The following is a 27,678-nucleotide window of genomic DNA, read 5'->3' on the forward strand; positions in this document are numbered from 1 at the left end:
AATGTTTTTAATGGTGGGAGTGGGGAATTTTATCATGAGGCAGCTAATATGAATTCATGGCTTCTCTAACGCCAGGTAGCATTTAACTTTAACAGAAACAACCTTCAAAATACTTTCTGACCCAGGAGCTGTTTCTTGCCTGAGCTCAGAGGGTGGGGTCTGTGAGCCCAGTTACCCAGAACCTTCATGCTTCTAATTTCTGAAGCCATCTAGGGCTTAACTGCTTGATGCCCTGGAAAGCAAAACATTTTAGAGGATGTCTTTTCACATTAATAAATATTTCAGTTCCTTTTAAGGTGTATAATTTATACTGACTTTTCAGTTTATTTTTGTCTTTTTTCCTTTATCAAATCCTATTTTTGATTCTCATTGTAACAAATACACAGTTGAATGTCAGGCACAAAAGTCAATATCAAAGTTATTAGCATAGCTATAAAATATGAATGAACGATGTAGAGGCATTTTCATCTCTGGCAGATAATCCAGAGTTAGAGAACCTTGATTTAACTTTCCAGATTGTTCAGAGGGAAAGTAACCAAGAAAAAAAAAAAGCAAAACATCAAACTTTTATATAAAACTCCTAATAGTTAAATAAAACTCTTGATACTCAGATGAATAATTCATCCTCTTCTTCCTCCTCTTCCTTCTTCTTCTCTTCCTTCTCCTCCTCTTCTTTCACATCTGTTTTTTGAAACATGGTTAGTCTATGTAGTCCTGGAACTCATTGTGTAAACAAGATTGGTCTCAAACTCTCAGACATCCATCTGCCCCTCAAGTACAGAGATGTACCACTATACCAGGATTACTTTCTTCTTTTAATCTTTGGCTGTTTGGTTTGTTTTGTTCTGTTTTTGAGACAAGGTCTTGTTGTGGAGCCCCAACTAGTCTCAAATTTACAATGTAGTCCAAACTGACCTTGAACTCACAATCCTTCAGTATCAGCCTCCTGGATTCTACAATTATAAATGTGTGCCTTTATGCTCAGCTTTATGCTTTGGTGTCCACTGAGAAAGTACCCTGGAAAGTAGGCAACCTTTCTCAGAAAATAAAATGAGAAAGGGGTTTCACAATTTGTGAAGATACCCTTGTTCACTTTAAGGTTCAACCAATAAAAGCAGGATAGTTCCCCCTCCCTATCCAGTTATTTCTCAACCCAGATCCAAAACTGCAATATGATGAGGAGAAACCTTGAAAAAGAAAATCTAGACTCGTGTAACTTTTATTATAGCATATTTTAGTTGTCCCAGTTTGTTATTCATTGGTGATATCTATCTCTTCCTGTGCCTAGAATATGAATTAAGCTTTAACATAGATATTTATGACAGGAAAAACAAGGTCAGTACAGGATTTTGTACTATCTGTGGTTTCTAATAACCACTAGGGATCTTAGAATATATCCCTCACACAGGATAAGAGAAACCACAGTATGAGGAGGTTTGTGGTGGTGGTGGTGTGTATTGTTTTCCCTTGTTGAGACAGAGTTGCACATGGTAGTCCAGGCTGGCCTGGAATTCTGTGTGGTCCATCCTGACCTGGAATCCATGGCCATCTTCCTACCTGAGCCTCCTGTATGTTGAGATTCCAGACAAGAGCAACCAGGTCTTGCAGTACGTGGAATCTTGATATTTTGGTTTATTACTTTCAATGAACAAAAAAAAGGCGGGAGCACATGATTCCATAAATTACAAAAAGCCAAAATGATTTCCGTTTCAGACATATCCTCTCCCTCCAAAACTCATACTAACCAGCTTCTGTTATGATTTAAATGCTATTTGCAAGTGATTGAACTGCCCCAAACCCAAAGAAGAAATAAAACATTTGTGTTTATCTTTTATTTATGCTATCTAGTATAGTCAAATGTAGTACACACTGCTCTCCCCAATGCCTTCCCGTAGGGGTGTTTCCTGGGTGATGGTATGAGGTAGCTTGTGTATGGCCTGTGATGCTCTCTGTTGTCCCACAGCTTCCCTCCATAGAGTTTAGAGTCTGTGGTGTACAGCCTGGCCAGTCCAGCCTGCAGAGTAGCATCCTCAGCTATTCCTTTCTTGATCCAGATTCCCATTTACAGAAATGACTCCCTTCTTGCCATGATGAGGCAATGTGTCCCGGCATGCTCCACCAGGAAGTCACTCCCTCAGGGAGCCACCAACCATCCATCCACCCACCATCTGAAAGTCATAGCCATATGTTCCTCTTGGTTATGACAATTTTAGGAATGTAGATTTTTTTTTAAAAAAACCATTGCTCTTTCCCTTGTGGCAGTCCCAAAATAAAAGCACAAGGGAACTAGTTTGCAAAGACCATGGATAATGTGTCCTTTCCTCCTTTCTCTTGAGGATTATCACAGGGCACAACACACTGGTGACTATCCCCAACGTGGTTACAATTGGACTGATAATGGTGACTTTGGGGTGAGAATGCATGCCCACTCTCCTATTCCTTAGGGATGCTTTTATTCCCTTCAGATGCAAGGAGCCTTGGTGGATCTGCCTAGCCACTTCTCAGACATGCCCAAATTTGCCTGATCCACAGGGCGTACACAGCTTGGGCCTTTCGGCTGCAAACTGCAAACTCCCTTATGTAAGCAGAAAGGTCATATACTATTTTGGAAGGTTTAAAGGCACATCCTGTTTTCCCTGAATTTATTTTCTGTCTGTGCCTCCACTCCCTCTTTTTTCTTTCCCCTCCCCATTTTCTAGCTGGAAAGTCTGAGCTGGAATATAGAAGACTCAAAGACCCTTAGCCAGAGGACTCAGGGAGAAAGAGATCCTCTGTGGTCCCTGGCGTGGTGCAGACAGATGAGCAGCAGGGAGAAGCAAGATGTGGGGACAGTCTGGGTTTCTTTAATTCAGGGAAGCCAGTGCCTTCTGGTTGATCTGGTTACCTTTATTAAGTCTGAGTTGCATGTACAGTTTTCCATGGAGATGATCGGGTCCTAGCTTTGGAATCTGACTTAGGAGGCACAAGGGTGGGAGCAGGGACCTCTAATTTTATTTCTTGGGGTAATTGGGAGCCCTGCAGCAAAGCTCATTCAGGCTAAGGTAATAGCTGTAACAATTCCTGATTTGGGTTATAACAGTCAGGGCAATAACTTTACTTCCCTGTGGTATCAAGCTTTTAGCAAAGTCCTGCTCAGGAGCAGATGGCACATTTATCATTTAGTGTTGTAGGTAAAGAGTGGACACAAAGCCAAGTCCCTTCCCAGAGGACTCTGTGATCTAGTGAGGACACCTGATTGCCACTTGCAGTGGCTGGTTCTCCTCAGATCTGTTCTGCTTTGTTCTTTTTGTTTGCTCATTTTTCAAGACAGAATTTCTCTGTATATCTCTGTCTGTATTCCTGGAGCTTGCTCTATAGACCAAGCTGGCCTTGGCCTCCTGAGTGCTGGGATTAAAGGAGTACACCACCAAATCTGTTCTTTATTTTTGGCATTTCCAGCAAATGACAGTCAAGGGTCTTGAGGAAGTTGTGTCCTTTAGAATTCACACAGGGATCCCATGGGTCCCAGCTGTAACCCGGGTAACAACAGCAGATACATTGATGACTGCAGTATCTTGTATCGAGTATCTGGTGGTTGAAGATCTTCCCGCCAGAATGTCTTAACTAGACTAGAGGATCCAGAAGGCTTCCTGGAGGAAGAGGACCAAGCTAGGTGACTAAGAGATGAGAGGCTGTACCAAGCAAAGACATAGTAACCAGAGAAAGCAGAAATCCATCTAGGTGACAGAGACTCACTGAGTCAGTTCAAGTCAGCATTGTCTGTTTTCATGATAGAAAGACCACGTAAGCTCAGTGGTTCTTCAGCCATTATGCTGAAGAACATTCGGCAATGCTATAAGATGTTTCCAGTTTTCATAGCTGAAGTGAGGGGTGGAAGAGAGGGGTGCTGAAGAACATTGAGGTGATCAAGCAGGCCACCTCGGGAAAAGTAATGTCAGTGGTGCTGAGGAGGGATAATCTTTGCTCCAACTTACAACACAAAGAATAGATTTGAGGGGAAAAAAATTAAGAGTCAGAGTAGCAGGAATGTTGGCATGATGGAGCATAGCAGCAATTCCCTTCCTTCCATTACATACCCATGTGTATCTAACCAGGAGCCTAATAAACCCTTCACCCCTTACATGGATTCTTGCTGGGTATTGGTCACAACAAGAAAGCACTAACTACGTTACTGGGGTAACAAATGTAAAAAATGAACAGATGTGTGCATGATTTCATGCGGAGTCAAGACACAGTCGCAACTGGATGCGGCAGATGAGGAAGAAGGAGACGCAGAGGTGAAGTCCCTTCTGTTCTGCCTTGGGTAACCAGGTGGATGGTAATGGATGAGAGAGGAAGAGCAAATGGGGGAAGGGGAATGACCATGTTCATTCCTTTATTCAGTCAGACTGCACATGAATTCCACAGGACCAGCGTAGATAGTACTCCCCTTCAACGGCTTGTGTTCTTGCGAGGATAATACAAAATCAGAGGCCGAGGAGAAAGGCTATGAATGGTGTGGGATCACATCAGAGGGACAGGTCTTTAGTGTAAGTCTGGTTCAGTCTTCTGGAGAGAGTGGCATCTATAGCATCCTTCAAGTGTAAGATAATTGTGCAAGCAAAGGACAGTATGTGAAGAAGATTAGATGTCTGTTAAATTCCCTCTGGCTGAGGGGACAGAAAGAAATGGACATAGGGGACATGAGGCTAGGAATTATGTAGAGTCTAGGTTGAGTAGGGTTTCATGGATTTAGACAATTATCTCACTCTTCATTTTTCAGGAAGAGGCATGGTTCAATTTGTCCTGATCACTGTGGGCCATGTACAGAGAATGGATTGGGACAAACTTGGAGACATGAGGACAGCGAAGGGCTACTGCACTAAAAGGCAAGAGCTTGTGGATGCTGTAACAAGGGTGCAGAGACAAGGATGGATTTGAGAGAGAATCCTGATTTGAGTCAGTAGTGTTTGTTAATGAGATAGGAAGGAATGAGGATGGAAAGACAGGAAGACCATGTCTAACCATGGGGTCTAAACTATCTATGACCGTGTAGGTGATCAAAGTGTTAGAAAAGAATATTCCTGAGCCCTGCCCTGCCCTGCCCTGCCCTATTACGTGAAGATTTCTGAATGGCATCTGCAAAGGCAGGAAAGGAGAGAATAATTGAGGTGGAATTAAGTTGACAGGCCCAGAGATGTCTAGGAGGAGAGCTGGGAGATAAGGCTGGGTGGGTGAGGGCTTGCTTAAGAGGCTCACCAGATAAAAGAAAAGCCCTGTGCTAGTGAGATGCCTCAACAGGTGAAGACACTTGCCACCAAACCTGATGACCCAAGTGTGATCTCTAGGGCACACAGGATGGAAAGAGAGAACCAACTCCTGCAAATTGTGCTTTGAAAAAGAGGAAGAAAAGATTGTGCTTTGACCTCTACATGCACTTGTGTACGTGTGCTTAGACACACACTAAATAAATAAACAAATGCAATGACAGAAACAATTTTTAAAAGAAAATCCTTGTGTCATGTAAAGGTTCTGAACAATTCCCATCAATCGGGATTTTCGGCGGGGATTGAAAAGATGGGGTCTGAGTTTTACAAAGACCTCTCTGTTGTTGGCATGAAGGATGGAGGGGATTCCAGAAGAGAAGCAAGGTTAATATCGGGCAGCGTGGTTGGAATGGAAGGAGTGAGGACATTTGTGAGAGATTTCAGTGTGTGACATCATTAGGGACTTGGGGATAAATGCAAATGGTGAGCTATTTTTGCCCAGTCCGGAGGGCTTTTTCCAGCCTATCCTTCATGACACCAGAGATGTGTGGAAGGCCTTCGGGGCTTACAGAGATGTGGGCCTCCCGGGAAGCTGGAAGTTCCCCTCTTACAAAGTGTGTGGGAGCACACACAGCCTGCACCTGCACCCGATCCCACTCTGTCCTGTCTATGGCACGGACATTCCCTGTACCGTTTGCCACTTCAGCAGCCTGCCCTTGTTGCACTGACTCCAAATCAGATAAGGGGCCTAGGGAGATAGTGAGACGCTGGCTGTGGGGCTGCACCAGCGATGAGGGCTGCAGTCACTAGGATTATGAAAAGAATTGGCACAATCTGGGTTGTTCTCTTGGCTTGAGGCTAACTGAATTGCTTGCCAGTTCCCACCCAAATTGTTCACATTCCTATCTCCAAGCCTTTTGTTTTGGGGGTGGGGTATTTTATCTATTTATTGATTTCAATTTTATGTATTTATTTTAAAATCCTATTTAAAGTGTTCTGTCTGTGTATATATCTGTGTACCAGGTGCATGTCTGGTGCCTATGGATGCCAGAAAAGGACATCAGATCTCCTGACAGACGGTTGTGAGCCACCATGTCAGTGCTGAGAATCAAACCTGGGCCCTCTGGAAGAGCTGGCTAACCTGGAACTTGCTGTGTAGATCAGGCTCTGGCCTCAAATGTGTGTGATCCTCTCTGCATCCTGAGAGCTGGGATTGCAGGCCTGAATCCCTCCCGGAGTCAGGCTGTCAGCTTTTGCCCACCCTGCCCTTTGACCTTCACAGCAGCTCCCCCCTTCTCCCTACTGCTCCCCTGTGCATCCTCTGGAAGTGTGTGTTTCTACTCCAGTGTCCATGCATCCACTCACCTCTCTTTATTTTCCTTATTGAGGTTAAAATGGTATTACAGCTCTTTATGCTTCCCTTGGTTAAAACACCCTGAAAACACGGAGTGCCTGTCTCCGCCATATTTGTCCCCTTCAAAGATTTCAAAACAAGACTGGTTTGTGTGCTCAGCTTGTAGGAGGAATGTAGCTTCAACTGGTGTGGACAGGGGAAGAATAAAAGCAGATGAGGCAATACTCTCCCTGTAATCTCGGGAGGCAGATGCAGGATTGTGGCAGGTTCAAGGCCTTCCTGATTTACACAGTGAGTTCAGGCCAGCCACCAAGAGAAGCATAGCAAGAATTTGACTCACAGGGCAGGTGAATAAATGAACAATACATCCATCCCAATCCAAAAACCTCAAACTTGAAATTTTAAATATTGTTTACATTTATTTATTTGTTATTTAGTGGGTGTGTACGTGGGCCTGTGTATGCCATAACACGTGTGGAGGTCAGAGGGACAACTTGCCTTAGTCGGCTCTCTCTTTCCACTGTGGGTTCTGGGGACTAAACTCAGGCCACCAGGCTTGATGGTTCATACTTTATTGGATGAGCCTTCTCACTGCCCACCCCCCAAAATTTGAATCTGTTGATGATCCTACAAATAGAAAATTCCTCATCCAACCTCATGACCTCATGTGATAGGCTGCAGTTGGATTATGTCATCTTCTGGCACTGTGTGTGAAATGTTTCCGAAATATAAATGAATTTTGTGTTTATACTTGAGTCCAATCCCCAACCCATCTCATTAATTAGTTGCAGATATTTAAATTTTAAAAGTAAACAGAGCTGGGCTTAGTGGTACAGGCCTGTAATTCCAGCTACTTAAAACCTGAGGTAGACAGAGTTCAAGTTCAAGACTAGCTGTGTCAACTTAGTGAAATGTAGCTTCACAAACAAAACAAGAGACAAGAGACGGAGAGAGGGAGGGAGGGAGGAATGAATAAGGCAGGCAGGCTAGGGCAGGTGGGCAGGAGGGAGGGGGAGGGAGGGGAGGGGAGGGAGGGAGAGCTGGAGATACATACAGCTCTGTGATGGAGTACTTGTCTGGCATGTGTGGGACCCAGTACTTAAAAAATAATGAAAGAAAGAGAAGGGAGGACGAGAAAAACAGAGGAAGGGAAGGGAAGGAAGGAAAAATGGAAACATTTCTGGTCCCAAGCACACTGGATAAGGAATCCTGACCTGTGTTTAACATGCAGATATTATTACTAGAACTGATATTTCAGGATAGTATGAAAAAATCCACCACATTGATTCAATTTCTGTTCAAAATCTGAGATTAACTATAAAACCACTATGGATATCTTTAAAATATAAAACCACTGGTCTCCCAGCTTATTTCACTAACCGTGAAGTAGGGAAGTAGATGGTGGACAGCTGGTGCCCAGCCACTTTTGACTGTTCCGATCCACAGTCCTGACCTGTACAACTTTTGATTCCCTTGCTGCTGCCTTGGTGGAGGAGGTGGCCTACTTTCACAGAGAGCTGTGAGTCATGACAGTTTACTAACCCTGTATCAGGACAGGGAAGAACACACCTTGGCACAGGATTAGTGACTGCCCAGCTCCACATCTATCCCTTTTCATTTGTAGATTTACTTATTTTGTGTGTGCATGTGCATGTGCGTACCACAGCGGGCATATGGAGGTCAGAGCACCATTTGGGGGAGCTGGCTCTCTCTTTCCACCATATGGGTCTTAGGGATCCGGCTCTGTAGGCAGGCTTGGTGGCAAATGTCTTTGCCTGCTGAGCTATGTTACCAACATAGCCATTTTGGACTTAGGAATTGTAAAGTTTTCTCTTTATTGCTGAATTGAGAGAAGCAATACACTTGCTTACGTCCAAAATAATGTCATGTTAAGTTGGGTGTCTTTGTGAACAAATCACCCAGAAGCAATTTTTGTAAGGCTTGTTTTTCTTTTTCTTTTTTTTTTTTCTTTTTCTTTTTAATGGTTCTTATCAATTAATTCTGACCCTGACAATTAAAATATAAATGCCCAGAAACAGAAATGTTTCTGTCTCCCATCTCCCCTGCACTTTATTTTATCATCAGTGAAGTGGACACAGCTGTAATCTCTGCCTTGAAAGTGTGGGATGTCTGAGTAAAATCAGTGTCCAACCTGGGCTCAAACACAAATCTACTTGGGTGGCAACCACAGGAGACCTTTTCTGAAATTTTGCTCAATGATGCACTAACCACGAGGTGCCCTCCTATAGAGCATTAGAAATACATCCTTATGTTGTTTTCTTCAGTTATTTTTATTACAGTGATTTTTTTTAAATTTATTTTTATTTTTAAAAACATTCTTTTTTATTTTACACACGAATCTTAGTTTCCCCTCTTCTCACCCTCCCCACCTTCTCTAGAGACACATCTCATCCTCTCTTGATAGTGACATTAGTGACATGTAGTGGTAAATGTGCTATTGGTGTTTTTCTTCCTGGTGAAAGTCAACCTCCTCAATGAAATGACTTCAAATTCTTTCCGCAGGTGTGATGACCCTGTGGGACCTCCAGTGTCTGTAAAGGAGACAACTGCAGTAAGTATCTGGGGAAGCAAAGATAAATCCTAGAGTCAAATTAGAAAAGCTGTGTTGAAACCATCATAGCTTGAATCAGCTGTGCCGGCAGCTGGCCCACCCTGACATGCTCTTTGCATATAGACACCAGTGAACTGCTCCCTGTGGTCATTTTATCCTAATTCAGCTGTGGACTGGAGTGGCATATACTCTATCTCTACTTTTAAGAAGGCAAGGCATTGGTCCTAGATGCTTCTGTTCTCGGTTTTCCTGGAGGAATGTTTGAGCATCCTCCAATGTTTGAGTCTAGGGATATGAAAGAGATGCAGAGTTTAGAAAAAGCAATGGGTGCCTGTGTTATGTGAAGTGGCAGAGTTAATGTGGCATTCTTAGGATTTGAAATTCGAATGTGAGGATCAGCAAATATTTTCCGTTGAGGCTCCTGGCTGCCACTTTCAACGAACTGTGTCAATGAGCCCTTAGCATGTAAGGGACTTGCCAGTGAGCGAGTGAGAGTGATTGAAGCTACCACCAGCAACAAAAAGGGAAAGAATGGAAGTTCTGCCTGAAGGTAGAACTGTGTATAGCATCCTGGAAGGTGACCATTGATGCCACAAGAATCCTTGCCAAGATCTGAGGTGATGAATTTCCCAACACTTGATCGGCAGCCTGGCAGGAATGGTGCAGGGGCATGTTAGTGTTTTGTGTGAGGTTTACTATGTGATTGAATTACTCTCCTCTCAGAAGAGACAGCAGCCACTATTTAAACATTTGTTAAAGGAAACAAAGAATTTCAGAAACACCAGACTTTTGGCACTCGATGAAAACTTAGAGATCACCTCGCCCAAGGTTCCTCTCAGACTCAGCACCATGGGTATCTTCAGCTGAACGGTGCTGTGAGGGTACTGTCTAGTGTACTGCGGAGCATGTAACTGCAGGACATGTAACAGTGCCTCCCTACTCTGTACATAGCAAGTTCAACACTAGCCTAGGTCAAACACACACACACACACACACATACACACATACACAAGCACACTTGTATGTGCATACATCAGACAAACCTACTGTGTGGTGATGCATGCCTGTAATTCCAGCACTTGGGAGGTGGAGGCAGGAGGGTCAGAAGTTCATAGCAACCTCTGTTACATAACAAGTTAAAGGCTAGCTCAAGGTGTGTGTGTGTGTGTGTGTGTGTGTGTGTGTATGTGTGTGTGTGTGTATTAATGACCTGGATCAGCTAATCTTAGTTTTTCTGAACACATTCTAGCTTAGCTTACTACCACCAGTGTTGTATCTGGAGGGACTCCAAGGTGTCGTTTACCAAGTAGACAGCATCTCACTTCTCTGGATATATCCCTGTGTGGGATAGTATGTGTGTGCAGGATCTGAAAGCAGAAATTAATCCGTGATTTTTAAGCCACAGAGCCCAGAACACCTTGCTGAAATGTGATCTGTGCTGGAAAGCAGACACAGAACAAATCCAGAAGCACCTTGCAATTTTAATTTGTTGACTTTACCAAGGCGTTTGATAATATCAGGCAGCGTGGGTCCCAGCTCCCACAGCTGCTCTGCAGGTTTGGCCACCCTAGGATGTTCTCAAATGTTTGAAGGTTACTCTCTGACAGGAGCTTTGTTTGTTTAGTTTTGTCAACATTGCAGACAGTATCAGCAGAGGGCATTGGAGTTGTGTAAAGGGCTTGTTGCTCTCCGTGGCTTTTATGTTCCCTGTTTCCTGAAAGCCAGCCTTATACAGTGTCCTGTGGGGAACCTGCCTGCTTCATGCTCTCAGGAATTTTCCAGAAAATTCTCCATAACCCAGGAATGGTAACAGTAGGTGTGGAGGACTCACCAAAGGCCTGACCCCCATTCTCAGTGGCTCCCAGCTGTTAAATCAGTCCACTGTCTTAGCAGAGGGAGTATTGCTTTGTCACCGTCTTTAATTTCATTTTACCAACCAAGTCACTAAAGCACAACAAGGTTAAATAATTTGCCCAGAGCTATGTAGATCAGTGGCTCTCCACTATCCTGATGTTGTGACCATTTAATACAATTCCTCATGTGGTGGTGACCCTCCAACCTTAAAATTATTTCATTGCTACTTCATAGCCGTAATTTTGCTAGTTATGAGTTGTAATGTAAATATCTTATATGCAGGATATCTGATATGCAACCTCTGATATGCAACCCAAAGGGGTTGAGACCCACAGGTTGAGAACCACTGATGTAAACATTTCTGGGCAGAGGCACTACGTTTTCCTCACTCCAGCATGCTTTTTCTGTGGTAATCCTGGCTGTCCTAAAATTCACTCTGTAGACCAGCTGGCCTTGAACTCAGAGATCAGCCTGCCTCTGCCTCCTGAGTGGAAAAATTTTTCAATAGCTCAGTAATGTTGCAATTTTTACTAGTACCCTCCCCTCCTTTGTGGTTTTCTACCTTGGCGTGTCATAACTACGTGCGGGAGGCCAGGGAGTGTTTAAGGCCAGGTTCCTCCTTTCAGATGATTGTCACGTAGATATGAGCATTAGCAAAGTTACAGATCAGGGTTTGGGATCAGGTTAGATGGGTCACTACCATAAGTCATTCATGTGATGTCAGTAAGACATTTAGCTGAAATCTGGTTGTTTTATCCCCAAAACGGGGATGGTCCTTAACCATATCACACATTTGTCAGAAGGACCCAAGGAGAAAAGATGCGGGAAGTATAGTAATAACAAGGAACTGAGGGCTGGCCACATGGCTCAGAGGGCAAAGAAAGGCACTTGCCACCAAGCCTGACAATCTCCATCTCTGGGACCCACATGGTAGAATCAGAGACCTGATTGCTGCAAGTTGTCCTCTGACCTCCACAGTCATGCCTTGGTACACTCACCCTCAAATAAATAAATAAGTAAATAAATGTAAAGATTTATTTATTTTTCTTTTATGTATGAGTGTTTTACTTGCATGTGTGTCTGTACACCACATGCATGCAGTGCCCACAGAGGTCAGAAGAAAGCATTGGATCCCTTGGAACTGGAGTTCCAGGCAGTTAATAGCAGCCTTATGGAACTGAACGCAGGTCCTCTGGAAGAACAGCCAGGGCTCTTAACTGATGAGTCATCCCTTTACTCCTGTAATTATTATTTTTTTTTAATGAATGAGTAATTGTGTTTAAAAAAAATAAGAATGGTGGTAGCAGATGAGTATAAAAAAGATGTATTAGAGGGGCTAGGGAGATGGCTCTATGGGGAAGAACACTGTAGTGCCCGTGCTACATACAATCTGTTCCACTAATCGGGCAAAGGCCTAGAGATTGAAATAAAAGACAAGACAGCAGGTCATTGGTGCAGCTGAAATGCTGAATGCCAAATGCCATTTATTGAGGGGATGGAGTGGGCTTATATACTGACTCACAGCACAGTGGAAAACAATCAAGGGTCAAGTGTACAAGTTCTCCGGCTTAGTTCCTCCCCAGCAAAAGTGTGTTAGCAAATCAAGAAGAGTACCAAGAACTACTCTGGTGCAAGATGTTCCAGCCAACAGCTTCAGGCTTGCTCAAGGTGCCTCTGTCCATGCAGGGCCCTACAGAACACTTTCTATATAAGTCTGAGGACCTGAGTTAAAATCCCCAGCTTCCATATAAGAGCTAGGTTACATGCCTGTGACCCCAGGATTGGGAGGTATAAACAAGTGAATCATAGGAGCTCACTAGCCAGATGGTCTAGCTAAAATGGTGAGCTTCCGATCCAGTGAGAGATCCTATCCAGAGAATAACATGGAATGAGATAGAAGAAGACACCATGGCCTCCTGACTTTGGTAGGTACGCACATGGGTATGTGGACCTTCACACACACATGCACATATATGCACACACCACAATACCACTTCCACACACAAAAATTTTAAAATGTTTTAGAGAAACCCAGAAGGAGAGACTATTACTGGGGTGGGGCGCCATCTTGAATTTGACTGTGTGTTATGTTGGTGTTCGTGGTACAGATGAGAATGTGTTGCTTTCTTACTCCCTTGGGAGGTGGGCCAGCTCCAGAACCCGACTTTGAAGCCTTGGTTAGGAGAGTGGGATTTTTGGTAGGGAGGAAGGAAAGAAAGTGTCAAAGTGAAAATGAAAAGAAACCAAACTGAACATGATGCTATGATGTGAAATACCAGAAAGGTGTAAGAATTATGGTGGGAGTAAATTCTGCTTGGGAGAGTTGAAAACGGGCTCCTGTGGAGAGTATAATCCCTGGACTTTGGAGGATGAATAGCCATTTCTAAGAGAAAAGGTTGAGAAAGCAAAAATCAAGGATACAGGGACAAACAAAGGTCTAGGAGCCTGTGATATTTGGGACACTGTGTGTCAGAGCTCGGAGCACAGGAAATCTGGACAGAGGGAAAGAAAGGCTTACATCAAAAGTTGGGAAAGTGCCTTGACTTTGCTGATTTTGCTGTAGAGAGGTGTTCAAACTTCATCTTCCCAGCCAAGAAATAAACTTCTCATTTTATGGTGACTCTGCAAGACTGAGCTCCAACTGAGGGCCCATGTCTGACCTGGGTCACAAGGGACTGCAGCTGCTCCCAAGGTACTGTGGGACCTGTGTTTAGTTGATGAAAATTCCTATTACCTGGAAAATCAACTACTAAGAGCAGTGAGTAGAGTTCTAAAAATTGAACAGTCTGGGAATACCGCCCCCACCCCAGAGGAACCCAAACAAATAACATGGCCTCTTGAAACTTAAGTTTCCTGACGGTAGGGACCATGTTAGTACCAACTTCATGGGATTGTTGAAGACCTAAAAAGCATCCCACTCAAAGTCCTTAAATAATGGCTTTGATAATCATCATTCATTTACTTCTGGTAAGAAAATGACTACAGATAATATCTCACATATCGTATCGCTTAAATGAAAAGGATTTGTAGAGCAAAGATGACACTTGGTCATCTTTGTGCCTGGTAGCAGCCATTGATAAGCTTCAGAGTTGAGGCTACATGTTAGTAAAATCTTGATCTTTTTCTAATATGAAAGATAAATTATTCAGAACAGATCTGAACAATTGGTTTTACATTCTAAGCCACAAGGAAATAGCAAAACAGCAAAGAGACAGCACTCGGGAGGCAGAGACAGATGAATCTCAGTGAGTTCGAGGCCTGCCTGGTCTACAAAGAAAGTTCCAGGACAGGTTCCAAAACAAAAGCAGTTTACTGTCTTTAACTTGGTAACACTTAGCTGACCCAAGCCGTCTGTTGTGTCCTGTTTCCCCAAGAACATATTTTTGAGTTTACAGCTCACTCATGATTCTGGGTTAAAATCACCTTTCTCCTGAGGGTCAGAGGTTGAAGGTTTCAGATGAGCTCTCTCTAGGGTTCCTAGAAGCTGAGGCAGAGGTGCAAATGTAAATGTCTGGCAAGTTTCTTTACTGAGGGGAACCATTTCTCACTGATTATAGTGACAGTGGGAGGGGGAGGCCCTGGAACATTTAAGATGTGGTACTCCAAGGATTGATGCATGAAGCCTAGAGTATGTTCACTGGTCCTTTCTCCAGCTCCCTAGTACTACCAAGTGGCAAGTCAAGCTTTCTCTTTCAGTGGATGGTTTCTCAGCTTTATTCTGGGGTCATCACCATGGAGGGGTAGACAGACTAGACTTCCTTGGCCCACCAAAGTCAAAGAGACTGGCATGGAGTGTAAGAGGCAATGGAATGAGCCCCAGGCTGGGGGTCAGGGGACTCTACTATGGAGGCACCACACAGCTGTGTACTTTGACCCAGTCATTTAACTTCCCTGGGTTCATTTCATCTTTGGAAAACCAGGGGATTAGTTTAAAACACCTTCCAGGAAGCAGAGGTAAGAGGATCACTGTAAGTCTGAAGCCAGCCTGGTCTACCAATGCAGCTAGTTCCAAGCCCATCAGGGCTACATAGGGAAACCCTGTCTCAAATCAAAACAGAGAACAGAAGCAACCTCCTTGAAAGAAAATGCAACAAAAACCACCTCTTGGGTCTTTTCCAGCAAGACTGCCTCAGTTCCAAGCTCCTATAAAAGCGCTTCTGAGTCACCACAGGGAGCTGTCACAAAGCAGATACATTTTTATGCTAGGAGAGGCCTTTGGCCACCATTCAAAGCTTATCCAGATAACACACTGCTAGCAACACTGTTTTCACAAATTCTCATATCATGTAGAAGCAGCAAATGGAAAGAGCCCAGGGGAGAGCTGCAGAACGTAGGCACTTTGACACAAACCAGTCAGTGTTTTCGATTCATTGAACACTTGGTGGAGTGCAAATCCTGCATTGGCTCCTGTACCTGTGGCTGAGACATAAAGATGAGCAAGGCAGCCCAAACAGCAAAAATGTCCTAAGGACACAATGTGTGAGGAGGAAGGCTGTAAAAAGTACAAAGGGGATGACGGGGTATTGACCAAACAAAGTACCAAAACAAATCCAAGATGGGAGGAAAAGTGGGGGTACAGGCTACAGCTCTGAATAGTCCTTCCTGGTAAAATTCATCATTTCAAACAGGCAGAAAAGGAGCACACATGATTTTTAAAAGGCATAAAGGAGAAGGTCTGTTAGGTGTTAGTCATCTCGCATCTCTCTACCAGAAGTAGTAGGGATATGTTGGATGTGTAGGATTGGTCTTGATGAAAAGAACCTGATCCCTAGATAGAAGAACTTCCAGCCTACAGAGGCTCGTTTCTCACTTGAGCACCCCGTACATATAGTTTCCATTTCATTATAAATGTTTACTATGCTAAACCATGGATCCAGGCATGTACTCTGGTCTGCACAGAGGAAATCTGAAGTATGTTTGGGTGTTAAATACTTAAGAGATAATGATGCCTGGTGACTTTTATCCAGTAAGCCCATTCTATACCAAGTATCAAAACAATAGATTTGAGAATAATTGTTATTAAAGTGGAGAACTGAACTAGGGTTGTGATGCACACCTCAAGACCGAGGCAGGAAAATTGCTCTGCAGTTGAGGCCAGCCTGGTGGGCTACCTAGTGAGTTCCAAGCTAGCCTGGACTACAAAGTGAGACTCAAAAAATAAATAAATAAATAAATAAACAAACAAAAAAATATAGAAAATTGAAGAGCCATGGAAGAGTACTAAAAAAGACGCCTCTTTACACTTTAGGGATTAAAGAACTAACTTTAACCAATGTTTTCAAGTGATGAACTTCCAGTTCTCTTATCTCTAATGCTCTGATGGGTATCTATAGTCAAAGTTTTATTGTATCTGTTTACTTTAGATTTTTTTATATCTGTGTGATAGGTTACATCCAATGAGAAACAAATTACCATGGGAGTATTGTCTATTTATTAGTTAACAAGCCCCCTTTGTGAGTGTTCACTTATTTCTATAGAGCTACAAACAGAAATCGATGAGATCTATCTGGTCAGGCTTCTGGGAGAAACAAGGGAGGTGTGAGGGCCTAAGAGGACCCCAACTTTCAGCCTATAGTGGAGGAATTTAAAAATCAGGGCCTTGGCAAGGTTCGGCCTTTGGCCTTCAGCTTTATAGATAAGATGAGATGTGATGTGAAGTGGAAAGGGGACACTAGGGAGCAGTGTGACTCAGAAGGCAAGGACTGGGTCCCAGAGTGAACTGGAAATAAAGGACTGCAGCTGCCAGCCCTCTCAGGGTTCCCACTAGGCAGGAGGAGCTAGGAAGGGGACTGGCCTGACAGGGCCGGGTGGACGAAAGGAATGCAGGCAGTGCTCTCACACAGGCCAGTGAGGGTGTGGCGAGGATAACTGTCCTAGTGTTGTAAAGACAAACCAAGCTTGTAAGTAGGGCCGTGACTGAATGCGACATCAGCATGAACACTTGCTAGGTTTTTAATTGTTTATTTAAAAGTAGAACTAATTTCAAAAGCTATGTAAGATCTTACCTTTCAGTGTCCTGTCTCAGATCTACTGAATCTGCTCAGGGCATGGGGAGGGTTCCCATTCTTTTTTCTTCCTCTTAAAATATAATCTGATTTGTTTTAAAGATTAACCTGAATGTGATGAGTTCCGGTCCAGCATTTTCACACTTACTTGTCTTGACCCTGGCCTGCTGCTCACTCACTTCCTCCTTCCCCTGCCCTCTCCCCTCTGGTCCCCTTTCCTCCCTCCTGCTTTCATGTCACCTGTATTCAGTCACTGCCTTTGTTTCCTCTCTGTTCTGCCATTCGGAATAACCTCTGGACAGTAACACTGTCTTCTCCAAGTCCCTTGAGTTCACAAAACTCAAGGTCCACCTAGACGGCAGCTAAGATGCTCTTAACAGAAAATGCAGAGTTAGGAATTCCAAAGTCCCAGCCCTTGTCGCCATGGAGACAATCCTCCCAACTTGAAAACGGTTAATTTCCTGACGTCCAGGAATCACCCTCCTCCAATAAGGCCTGCTTAATTCTGTAAGAGACTGCCTTAACATCGTTATTAAAAGAGTTAACATCCATTGGATCGTGTTAAGGAGATTGCACATATGAACGTATGTCCAGGGAGTGTATGTGTGAATGTGTGTGTAGGATAGTGTATATGAGAAGGTACATATGAGTGTGTGGGGAATATGCATATTGTGGTATGTGTAGAGTATATGTAGGGGAGTACGCATGTGAGGATGTGTGTGGGGACCATGCCTAGGAGGGTATCTGCAGAAGGGAACATGCATATGAGTGTGTGTAGGGGAGTGTACATATGAACACATGTGTAGGATAATGCATGTGTGAATATATATGTACGTATATATGAAAGCATTATATAAGGGTATGTGTGGGGGAGTCCCTGATCCATTGTAAATGGCAAAAACAAGAAAACACTAAATTGAGACATAAATATTCAGAAAATTGATCAGTACTTCTTAGACTAGAACCATTGACATTTTTAGGAGGGCATGTATTTTAGTTAGAGAAGATGTGAAATCTTATATTTTTTTACTTTAAAATTGACAGGCAAAAATATACAATTCACCAGTTGCCAGTGCCTTTGTTCCTAATCCAGCCACCATGAGGGAGGAGAGTGGCATGCCTCCACCCTGGGACTCTTCCCTGCTGGAGAGCGAGTTTTTCCAAGGTAAGTTCACGCATCAGATCTCCCTGGGAATACCAGGACCCACAGAGGCAAACACTAACAGTAGTTCATACTAATGCTCTAAACAAATCAAGGCCTGAACTTGATTTCTGAAGCTCCTTGCTTCCTGCATCTGGAGAGGATGCCATTCTGTCCTATGAACCCAAATCTTGAAAAAAAAAACTTGTGGTTAAATATAACCCAAGCAAATATTCTGAGATCAAAGACTGGCAGACATACAGGCTGGTAATAAAGTTTAATGTTTTACCTCAGTTCAAAAAGAAATATATCCATGAAGCTTGCCCTTAAGAGTATTTTATTGTTCCTGATTAGGGCATGCATGCACTGTGATGAGATGTAGTAGTCATTCAACAGTTCACCTGCTCTGACCCAGATTCTGTGCGGGCACAATGAATATGAGTCTTACTTATTTCTGTGTTAGATATGATTTTTATTAATGACAATTTCATCAATAAATGTACAATTGATTGTATTCATCATAAAGTATGTATGTTAATAATATATATTATGATGTAAATCTTAGAAAAATCTAAAAACCTTAAAGAGTGCAGTTATATTAAAATTCTAAGAGTTTAACGAATTCTAACAGTTTAATTAATTATGATTAAATACAACACCAAGCAATGCCAGCAGTAACCTGGATGATGCATGGTAGCTTGTCTAAAGCTGCAGACTAAGGTACTTCAGTCATGGACCCTGGGTCTGGGCTTGGCCTCCATCCTTCACTATAAGGAGGTCACTGGGGCTTGGCTTGGACACCACCCTCTCTGGAACCTTGTCCTGAGATAAAAGTCAGCGTTGTTTAACATCAGCAGCTTCACCTTGTGAAGCTCCTTTGCATGGCTCAAGTTTTTGTGTATTAGGACTCAGGAGAGAGAGTCTGGGCCCAGATCACTGTACTAGCTGACATGGGCATTTACTTGATTTCTTTCTGCCTCAGCATCCTCAGATATAAAACAAAAATAATGAAAATAGCTTCTTTTTGTTTAAACCCTGTAAGGTTCTATAAGTATTTATGAATTAATGTTGTGTGTCTGACACATGGGATGTGCTCTGTTACAACAGTTTTCAGGAAAAGCAATCTATAATTAACATGTCACTTAATAATATTGCATAGAACTTTAAATTCCACACATTAATTTATCTGACTAAATTTGTACATTATGTGGTAATGAACTTTCGCCTGTAATGCTGTTTTTTTTTTTTTTTTTAAACTGGACAGCTAAGAAATCACATACTGTTTACAGGCTTATTTTTATTATAGTCTCATGATATGACTAAAGGTTGAACTATTACAGCAACCTAGTGATGTAGAAGAGAGAAATATAGCTGATAATCCTCAGCTTGCCTAATAATTCAATGGCAAGCCCATATTGCAACCTGTATTATTCTCTGCTGTTACTAACCCATGATGCACAAAAGTAAACCACAGAGAGAAACTGGTTAAAATTCATTAGGATAAATGTAACTTTGTGTGTATGTGTGCACACACATAGGTATGTATATGAAGGTTTATGTGTATGCAATTGTGTGCATATGTACTTGTGTGCATATGTTCATTTGCACTTGGAGGCCAGAGGTCAACTTTGTGTGTGGTTCCTCAGGCACTGTCCACCTTGTTTTTTGTGTGTGTGTTCATGTATGTGTGGGTGGACATACTCTGTCAACACTCTGTCAACACTGTCTTCCTAAGCAGCTTTCTACCTTTTTAAATTTACTATGAATGTATGAGTGGTATGTATGTGTACATATTTGCATGTGTGTGAGTGCATCATGAGAGTTTGTGCATTTGTGTGCACATGTATGGAGAAGCCCAAATTGGCATTGGATATCTCCCTTGATCATTCCCCACTTTAGTTATTAAGGTAGTGCATTTTACTGAACCTGGAACCAGGTCAGCCCTGTTTCTGCCTCCCACATGATGGATTGCAGGCAAGCCGTGCCCGGCTTTTGACATACCATCTAGGGATACAAACTTAGGTTTCCTCTCTTACAGGGTAAGCAGTTTATCTACTAAATCACCTGTCCAGCTCTCTACCTTTTAGACAATTGCCTTATGTGTATATGTGTGTATGAGTACACTGTGCACATGAAGAGGTCAAAGGGCAACTTTCAGGAGTTTCTCTCCTTCTACCTTGTTAAAGTAGGGTCTCTTACAGACAGAAGTTTCTGTCCCACCTGGTCCTGCAGCTGTTTAATTCCAAATAAACACATAGAGGCTTATATTAATTATAAACTGTTTGGCCAACAGCTCAGGCTTCTTATTGGCTAGCTCCCTCTTAATTATTAACCCATTTCTACTAATCTATGTATCTCTACGAGGTCTTAGCATACTGGAGAATGCCTGGGCATCCTACCTTCCTGGAAGTTACATGGTATCCCGTCACTTTGCCTCCTACCTTTCCCTGTTTGAATTTCCTGCCTAGCTAAATTTTGCCTGTCCATTGGCCAGAACAGCTTTATTCGTCAACCTAATAAGAGAAACATATATTCAAAGCACACAGAAGGACATCCCCCATCAGTCTGTCTTGCTGTTTCTGTTATTGCATAGTGTATTCCACGGTAGCTGGTCTACAAGGCATTTGGCCTATTTTCCTCTCCTCTTCCTATCTTCCTATAGGATTGCTGACCTCTCCTATAGATGTATGTCAACATACCCAGCTTTTAAAATATAGGTTCTAGGGTCTGAGGTCATTAGATTTGTGTGACTGCTGGGCCATCTACTGCAGCTTCCATCTTATTTTTTGTGACAGGGTCTCTCACTGAACCTGGAGCTTACCGATTTGGCTAAACCGGATGTCTAGTGAGTTCTAAGAACCCCATCTCTGCCTCCCTAGTGATGGGATTATACTCATGGGTCACCATGCCTAGTCTTTTATGTGAACACTCAGAGTCTAAACTCAACCTTCATGCTTGTGCAGCAACCACTCTACTGAGCCCCCACTCCAATCCCTATGTTGTTTGAGATAAGGTCTTCTTGGGATTTGGAATTTGCTGATTAGGCTAGGCTAGCTAGCCAGCAAGCTTCAAAGCCCTACTTGTCTCTGCCACCACCTCCCTACTACTGGGTTTACAAACCCATGCCACTATTCTGTCTTCTTTACATGGGTTCTGGGGACTGAATCCAGGACCTCAGGCTTGTGCAGCAAGCATTTTACTGACTGAGTTATCCCCTCAGCCCCAAAATACAGGTGTATATCCTTAAAGGTATAGGAAAAGAAAAAGAAAGAAAATTGCATTGCATTCTTATGAAAGTCAAATCATCATTAAAACATAATCAAGATTAATGTTATATTAGCCAGGTGGTGGTGGCAGTACACACCTTTAATCCTAGCACTCAAGAGGCAGAGGCAGGTTGATCTGAGTTCAAAGCCAGTCTGAGCTATATAGTGAGTTCCAGGCCAGCCAGAGCTATACAGAGAAACCCTATCATGAAAAACAAAAACAAAGAAAAAAAAGCAGATTAATGTATTTATAGTAACAAAATATAATTCTCAGAAGGGGTACTTCAATGACTTAAAACTATAAAATCATATACAAAAATTAATTTGCATTCTTCTTTAGTTTTAGATGATTTGGACAGCAAGCTGGCTCAGGAACAATCTGCAGGCTCAGTGAATACCAGAGTGCCATTCAACTATGGGTCAAGAATACAGTTCAAACATTCTCAGTCAAGTAGGAATGGGCATGGTCATACCACAAGAAAGCACCAGAACTACCATGATGAAACTTCCAACATGTCCATCTATGACATACTGAGACCAGGAACTCCTAGAGAAGGTTTCAAAACCTTTTCTCCTAGGACAAAGACAATTTATGATATGTATAGAAGCAGGGAGCCCAGAGTCTTAAAAGAGGACTTTATACAAAAGAATACATTTGGTAGTACATCGTTATGCTTTGACAGCCGGCAACGATCAGCCTCACCAGCCACAGGGCGTTTTACTGCAAGGAGTTTACACTTTCCAGCTGATACTCTAAACAAGAATAGTTTTACACCAGTAAGGCACCAGCAAAGCCCCAAAAGAACTCCTTTATCATCCATCATATGGAATAGGTCAGATTCTTCTAGATATAGGCAGAATTGGGAAGAGTCGCCAGGGGCACCATCACCAATGGATATCGACCCTGCTGATCACTATGTGGCTCCTAAGTGTTTTCAGGAGAGTAGGAGGTATGAGTGGTACCATTCACAGAGTGCTTATCAAGGCACCCCTCTAAATGCCCCCATGGATGGTGCCATGAGTCCTGACACATTGGAGAACTCAGAGAATATGCCATTCTACCATCAGAATAACCCATTTGCAAAGTCTTTTTTCAGCAGTACCTTCAGAAAGAGTGGAGAACAGAGATTTGGACAGAATTCCTCTTGGAGCCAACATGAAGAACATTCTTTCTGGTCTGACTTACACCAGAGCAGGAAGCCATTCCCTTCTGACAGGGACTTTGAAATGATTTCTGTTGAAGCAAACAGGGCACCATCTATTTATAGCCATGGTGTCCCTTCTCAACGCTGGAGGCCACATTCTCCTAGCTATGGAACATACGTTTTCAGAGGTCAAGAGGATCCACATTGCTGGCGATCTGATCTTCAAACATCCCCACTGGAGAGCATGGACACATCACATGTCAATGAGAACCAATTTCTACCCGATTTTGTCACACCACATAGTTTTTCCATGCCTGGCTCAAGCTGCCACATTCAGTCTTCCATGCTGAACTGTCAGCAGGGCCATCGTCCTGTAGACTTAGCTGTAGATGAGAAGCCACGCTTGTTTGGCAAGGCTCAGACTCTAGTATCCTCCTTCAGAACTCCCTTCCCCCTGATTCCTGATGGCAGGAGGGATTCTCTCCAGAATTCCACAGTTGCTCCTGAGAAAATAATCCCTGATAAGCCAGACTCTCTTCCAATAAGAAACCATACAGAAGTTACTGTGGCTGATAGCCACTCAACTGGATCGCTGTCTCTTACTGAAACCAAGCCCAACATCCCAGTCACAGAAATGAACACTGAGAAAGATGTGAACGAATCTTGTTCAGAGGATGAACGACTTAACAAGGTGGGCCAGAAAAACAAGGCAAGTGGGTTACCCCAACCTATTTCACAGGCAGAGATCTTTAATGATTTACCCAGTTTTCAAAATGCCCACTCCCAAGACTCAACCCAGAACTCCAGGTTTGTTTTTAATGATTCTGCCACAGTAAGTTCCAGAAGGTCACCCAGAGTCTTTTCCAGGAAAGGCACTTCCCAAATGCAAACAACACAAAGAGATAAAGCCAATGAACTGAGCAAAGATAAAGGCTTTCCTGAGAATGGGAAACTTGACTCAGCAGCTTCCCTGATTCTCATTCAAGAACATAGGACACCGCCATCTCTTCCCAGCCCAGATCAAGGCTGTCACCAGAAAACAGGAAGAAATGAAGATAGTTCAAGCATCATTAAAAATAACCACTGGTGCTTTGAATCCACTGTTACCCAAAAAGCAGAATCCCCAGAGGAGCCTGCTAGTTTGGATCTGGAGCGACAACAATGTTCTACCAATAGCAGCAGGCTGGCCTCCAAGCCCAGTGTCTCACAAGATTCTTTAGATGTGTCATCAGGTGTACCCCAAGATTCCTTACCATTGAATGATTCTTTCCCTGGTGTTCTGTTGATACCTTCTACTACAAGGTTCTCCGGGAGACTTTCAGACCAAGATCCATCTCAAGAAGAAAGAGAAGAAAAAGATGAGGCTATAGAGAACCAAAATAGTCAGTTGACTGTGAATTCTACAGATAACCAAGAGAGTCATGACAGTCCTGCACGTATGCATGATGCTGTCCACTGCCATCCATACTCTCCCTTCAGAAATGGGAGGGGGAAAGGAAGAGTAAGGCACCGTGTGTCCTGTATTGAGAAGCTAACCAAGACAGAGAATAGAGCAGCACCCACAGTCAAAGGCAGTAGCCTCACTGAGGACCAAAGTAGTGTCAAAGCCCCTGAGCTCAGCACAGTCTATTGCACCTTGCCAAGAAAACCAGCCAGCTTTCTCATACACAGCAGCCAGAAAGAAAGTAAGATAATGCCTGCTTCAATTAGGAATGGGCCAATTCCATTCCAAATAAAAAACAAAGTGGATGTTTCAACTAGGAAGAGCACATCTGACAAACCCAGTTCTCCTAAGTCAATGAGTGATGCTTCAGATTCCATCGTGGGGAAGCCTGAAGCCACCAAGAAAACCACAAATATGAAAGTCATTAAATCAGCTTCTGTTAGGAAAGGGCCTCTCCCTTTCCTCATCAAGAGAGCGATATCATGTCCTTCAGGGGAGCCAGGTACCTTAGCTGAAAGTGGTGAAAGAGAAAAGTCACCAGTCCTGGATGTGGATGCCTCTGCTGTAATGCCCAGACCTTGGGGAAGAATCTTCAGTTCTCTGGAAGGTAACTCATCATTTAGAGAGAGCACTTTCTCCGAAAGACACAATCAAGAGGAGCTTGTTCAAGAAGACACCAGGAAGGATTATGAGGTGCCTGCCCCTGGAACGAGCTCATTCACCCCTTCAAACAAAACCCCCAAGCCTGTACATGCAGACGCATCAAGAAAAGAGAGCAAGAAAGCCTTACATAAGTTGAAGACAACCAGCATGTTCTCTGTTTCTGGTGATGAAGAGAATGTGAAATGTCTTGAGGTGGTTTCAATATATTATACTCTACCAAGGAAACCCAGCAAAAAATTCTGCAGCCTCCTTCAGCAATATGCTCAAGGCACAGATTCACTTCGAGATGCTTTCCAGGGAGAGACTGAAGCATTCCCTAATGCTTTGGGAAATGATGAGCTGAATGGTCCCGCACGAGTGCAGTCAGGAATACTTCCACTGCCAGACCTAAAGATGCAAGTGGACTCTGCCCGATGCTGTCTTTCTCACAGCACTGAAAATGAGGCTGTCTCCCGACTGCCAAATAGGAAGGCTCCCCAATATATCTTGGAGGAAATGGCTTCTGTGAGGCCAGATGTTTCTCTTCATAAAGGAGAACCTAACACCAAAGATATTTCCACAGCTAAAACAGTGGTAGATGATTCACTAGGTGAGAAAAAGAGAGGGGAGAAGTTCCCAAAACAAATCCTACAGAGCTTGTTGCTGCCCCAGGAAAAAAGTGCTGGAGAAGAGAACACTCAAAGTCATCAACAGCCTTCTAAAGGAGGAGACGGTGGGCCCCCTGGCCTTCCAGCCCACTCAGAAGGTAATGCTGAAAATTCCCAAACCAGAAGAAATTCCAGAGCGTGTGCAGATGTCACAGCTACTATATCACCAGGACACGGACGGTATCCTTGGAGAGATCACATGGCTGTAGTTATAGACGACAGTTCTAGTGGGTCACAGCCTAGGGAAGCCACTGGGACAACTGGATCAGACTGCCGAAACCTGACTGATAGAATGCTCTCTGACTCAGAAAGGCAAGCCTTCGCTCTAACCCCAGCATTGCATAAGCTGCAGCTAACCAAAGAGGCCCAGTCACGGGGAGCAGATCTGCAGCAAGAACCCAGACCGGCAGGAAGGCAGGAGACAACTACAGCAGAGACCGAGAAGGTTAAAGATGAAGCACAAAAGTTGGCCTGGGATCAAACTTTACTTCCTGGAGGAAATAATGACAATGAAGCCAACATGGGTGACCTAGAAACAAAAGAAAACAGATACCCAGTTAAACACAGACTGACAGCCGTGTCTAACACAAGCAGAAAAATCCCAGCTAAGGATTTAAGTCCCAGAAGACACGTAGCCACTGTTTTCTCCCAAAGTGAAAGCCAATCTGACTTTAGGGGGTTATCTCTTTGCAGACCAGAGGACAGCCCACTATCCCCTGAACCTGTTGTTAAACCCACAGAGCCCACAGATGAAAGCAGCCTGGTAAATGTGAACAAATCTGAGACACCTCTCCAAGCTACTGCAGTATCCAACCAGGAACCTCCTTGTCAGTCCTACAATCAGAGGTCTGCTAACATTTCACAACCACATCAGAATGAGCTGAACAATGTCTTCGAAACACCCTCAAAGAGTGGGGATTCTAGAGCCCAGATTTCGGGGGAGTCGGGAGGCCCAGCTCAGCTCACACTTACCAGCCCCATAGGAAAAAGCTCTAGCCACCAGCAGAGGTTAAGTTTCCCTTTCCCCCTGGAATCTGCGCTGAAATCTACAATAAACCTGTCCCATTGTCAACTGCGCCACCGCAGTGCCCCATCTCCAGAGTCAGAACCTGAGCCTCACCTCTATAGGTCAAAGAGTTTAAAAAACTTCAATATGCACGGTGACGGGCTATGCACAAGCCATCCTCCCAAAGCCAGGGGGCGCCATTTTTCTGAGAACACTTCCATCAACACTGCTCTCAGTCAACTGTCCCTTGATGATGACTCTTCCCACAACAGTGCTTACAGTCGAAGATTCAAATCTTTTTCTGAGCTTCCTGCGGCTGATGAAAGTGAAAGTTGGGCGTTGTATAACAACAGGACCAGATCGGGTCCCAAGTCCACCTCATCCATTTCCAGGCCTATTGACTATGGGATTTTTGGGAAGGAACAGCAGTTGGCTTTCTTGGAGAATGTCAAGAGGTCACTCACACAAGGAAGATTATGGAAGCCAAGTTTCCTCAAGAACCCTGGCTTCCTCAAGGATGATGTACTCAATGCTTCCAACCTGTCGAAGTTAGAGCTGTTGAATTCAGGTGGTCGGTCACCAGAAGATGGCTTAGTTCCAAGTGAACCACTTAATATCTATGAGGAAGACCCAGTGGACTCAGACCGAGACACGGACACAACCACCGATGACGAATACTACCTGGATGAAAATGATAAAGAGTCAGAACTATGAGACTGCAAGAAACTGCATAATATAATAGTCTACATTTTGCTTTTTAACCAAAATCTTATTGTCAAAATGAATCTAAATTTATAGACAGGTAAAAGAAGATCTGGCTTGGGCAGTGTCTACACAAAAATAATCCATTTCTTTCTTTTCCATGTATGTATGTATGTATGTATGTATGTATGTATGTATGTATATATGTATTTTTTCTTCTGAATTCTAAGAACGATTGCTGGTTTTGAGGGGTTTTGCTTGTTTTTCCTGACATTTTCCCCTGATGTGTTGGAATTTGGCCTTATTACCTTTTCTCCCAACCCTATCTCTAAACCACTTTCCAATGTTGGCTCTGTTTTCCTCATGGCTTTTTTACACCTCTCAACACTTAATAGTTTGGGCACCTGTTAAAACTTGTTAATTACCCAGCACAGTTGCAAAACTATATTGTCTCCCTCTGTCCACAGCCTGAATTCAAGACATTAAATATAAATAATGTAGGAAAAACGATAGTTGGGTAAAATACTGTCATTTATGCGTACTGTGTTCCTGCAGTACCCACAGAGGCACTTGAGGACTGGAGCCCCTAGAATGGGAGTAACAGTTGGTTGGTAGGGGCTGTGTGGGAGCTGG

At 43.4% G+C, this 27,678-nt stretch overlaps 1 protein-coding gene across 1 annotated transcript in view; it reads left to right on the forward strand.

The window, feature by feature from the left end:
• Positions 1–27,290, forward strand: part of Exph5 (exophilin 5) — a 68,464-nt gene extending 41,174 nt beyond the window's left edge. Inside the window, exons 4-6 of the mRNA XM_051197469.1 lie at positions 9,124–9,172; positions 18,076–18,196; positions 21,779–27,290. Of these exons, the coding sequence (XP_051053426.1) occupies positions 9,124–9,172; positions 18,076–18,196; positions 21,779–27,057 (5,449 nt within the window). The 3' untranslated portion in view covers positions 27,058–27,290. The remainder of the gene's footprint in view (positions 1–9,123; positions 9,173–18,075; positions 18,197–21,778) is intronic.
• The last annotated feature ends 388 nt before the right edge of the window (positions 27,291–27,678 follow it).

This window comes from Phodopus roborovskii, unplaced genomic scaffold (assembly GCF_943737965.1).
Source record: "Phodopus roborovskii unplaced genomic scaffold, PHOROB, whole genome shotgun sequence".
NCBI classification, from domain to species: domain Eukaryota; kingdom Metazoa; phylum Chordata; class Mammalia; order Rodentia; family Cricetidae; genus Phodopus; species Phodopus roborovskii.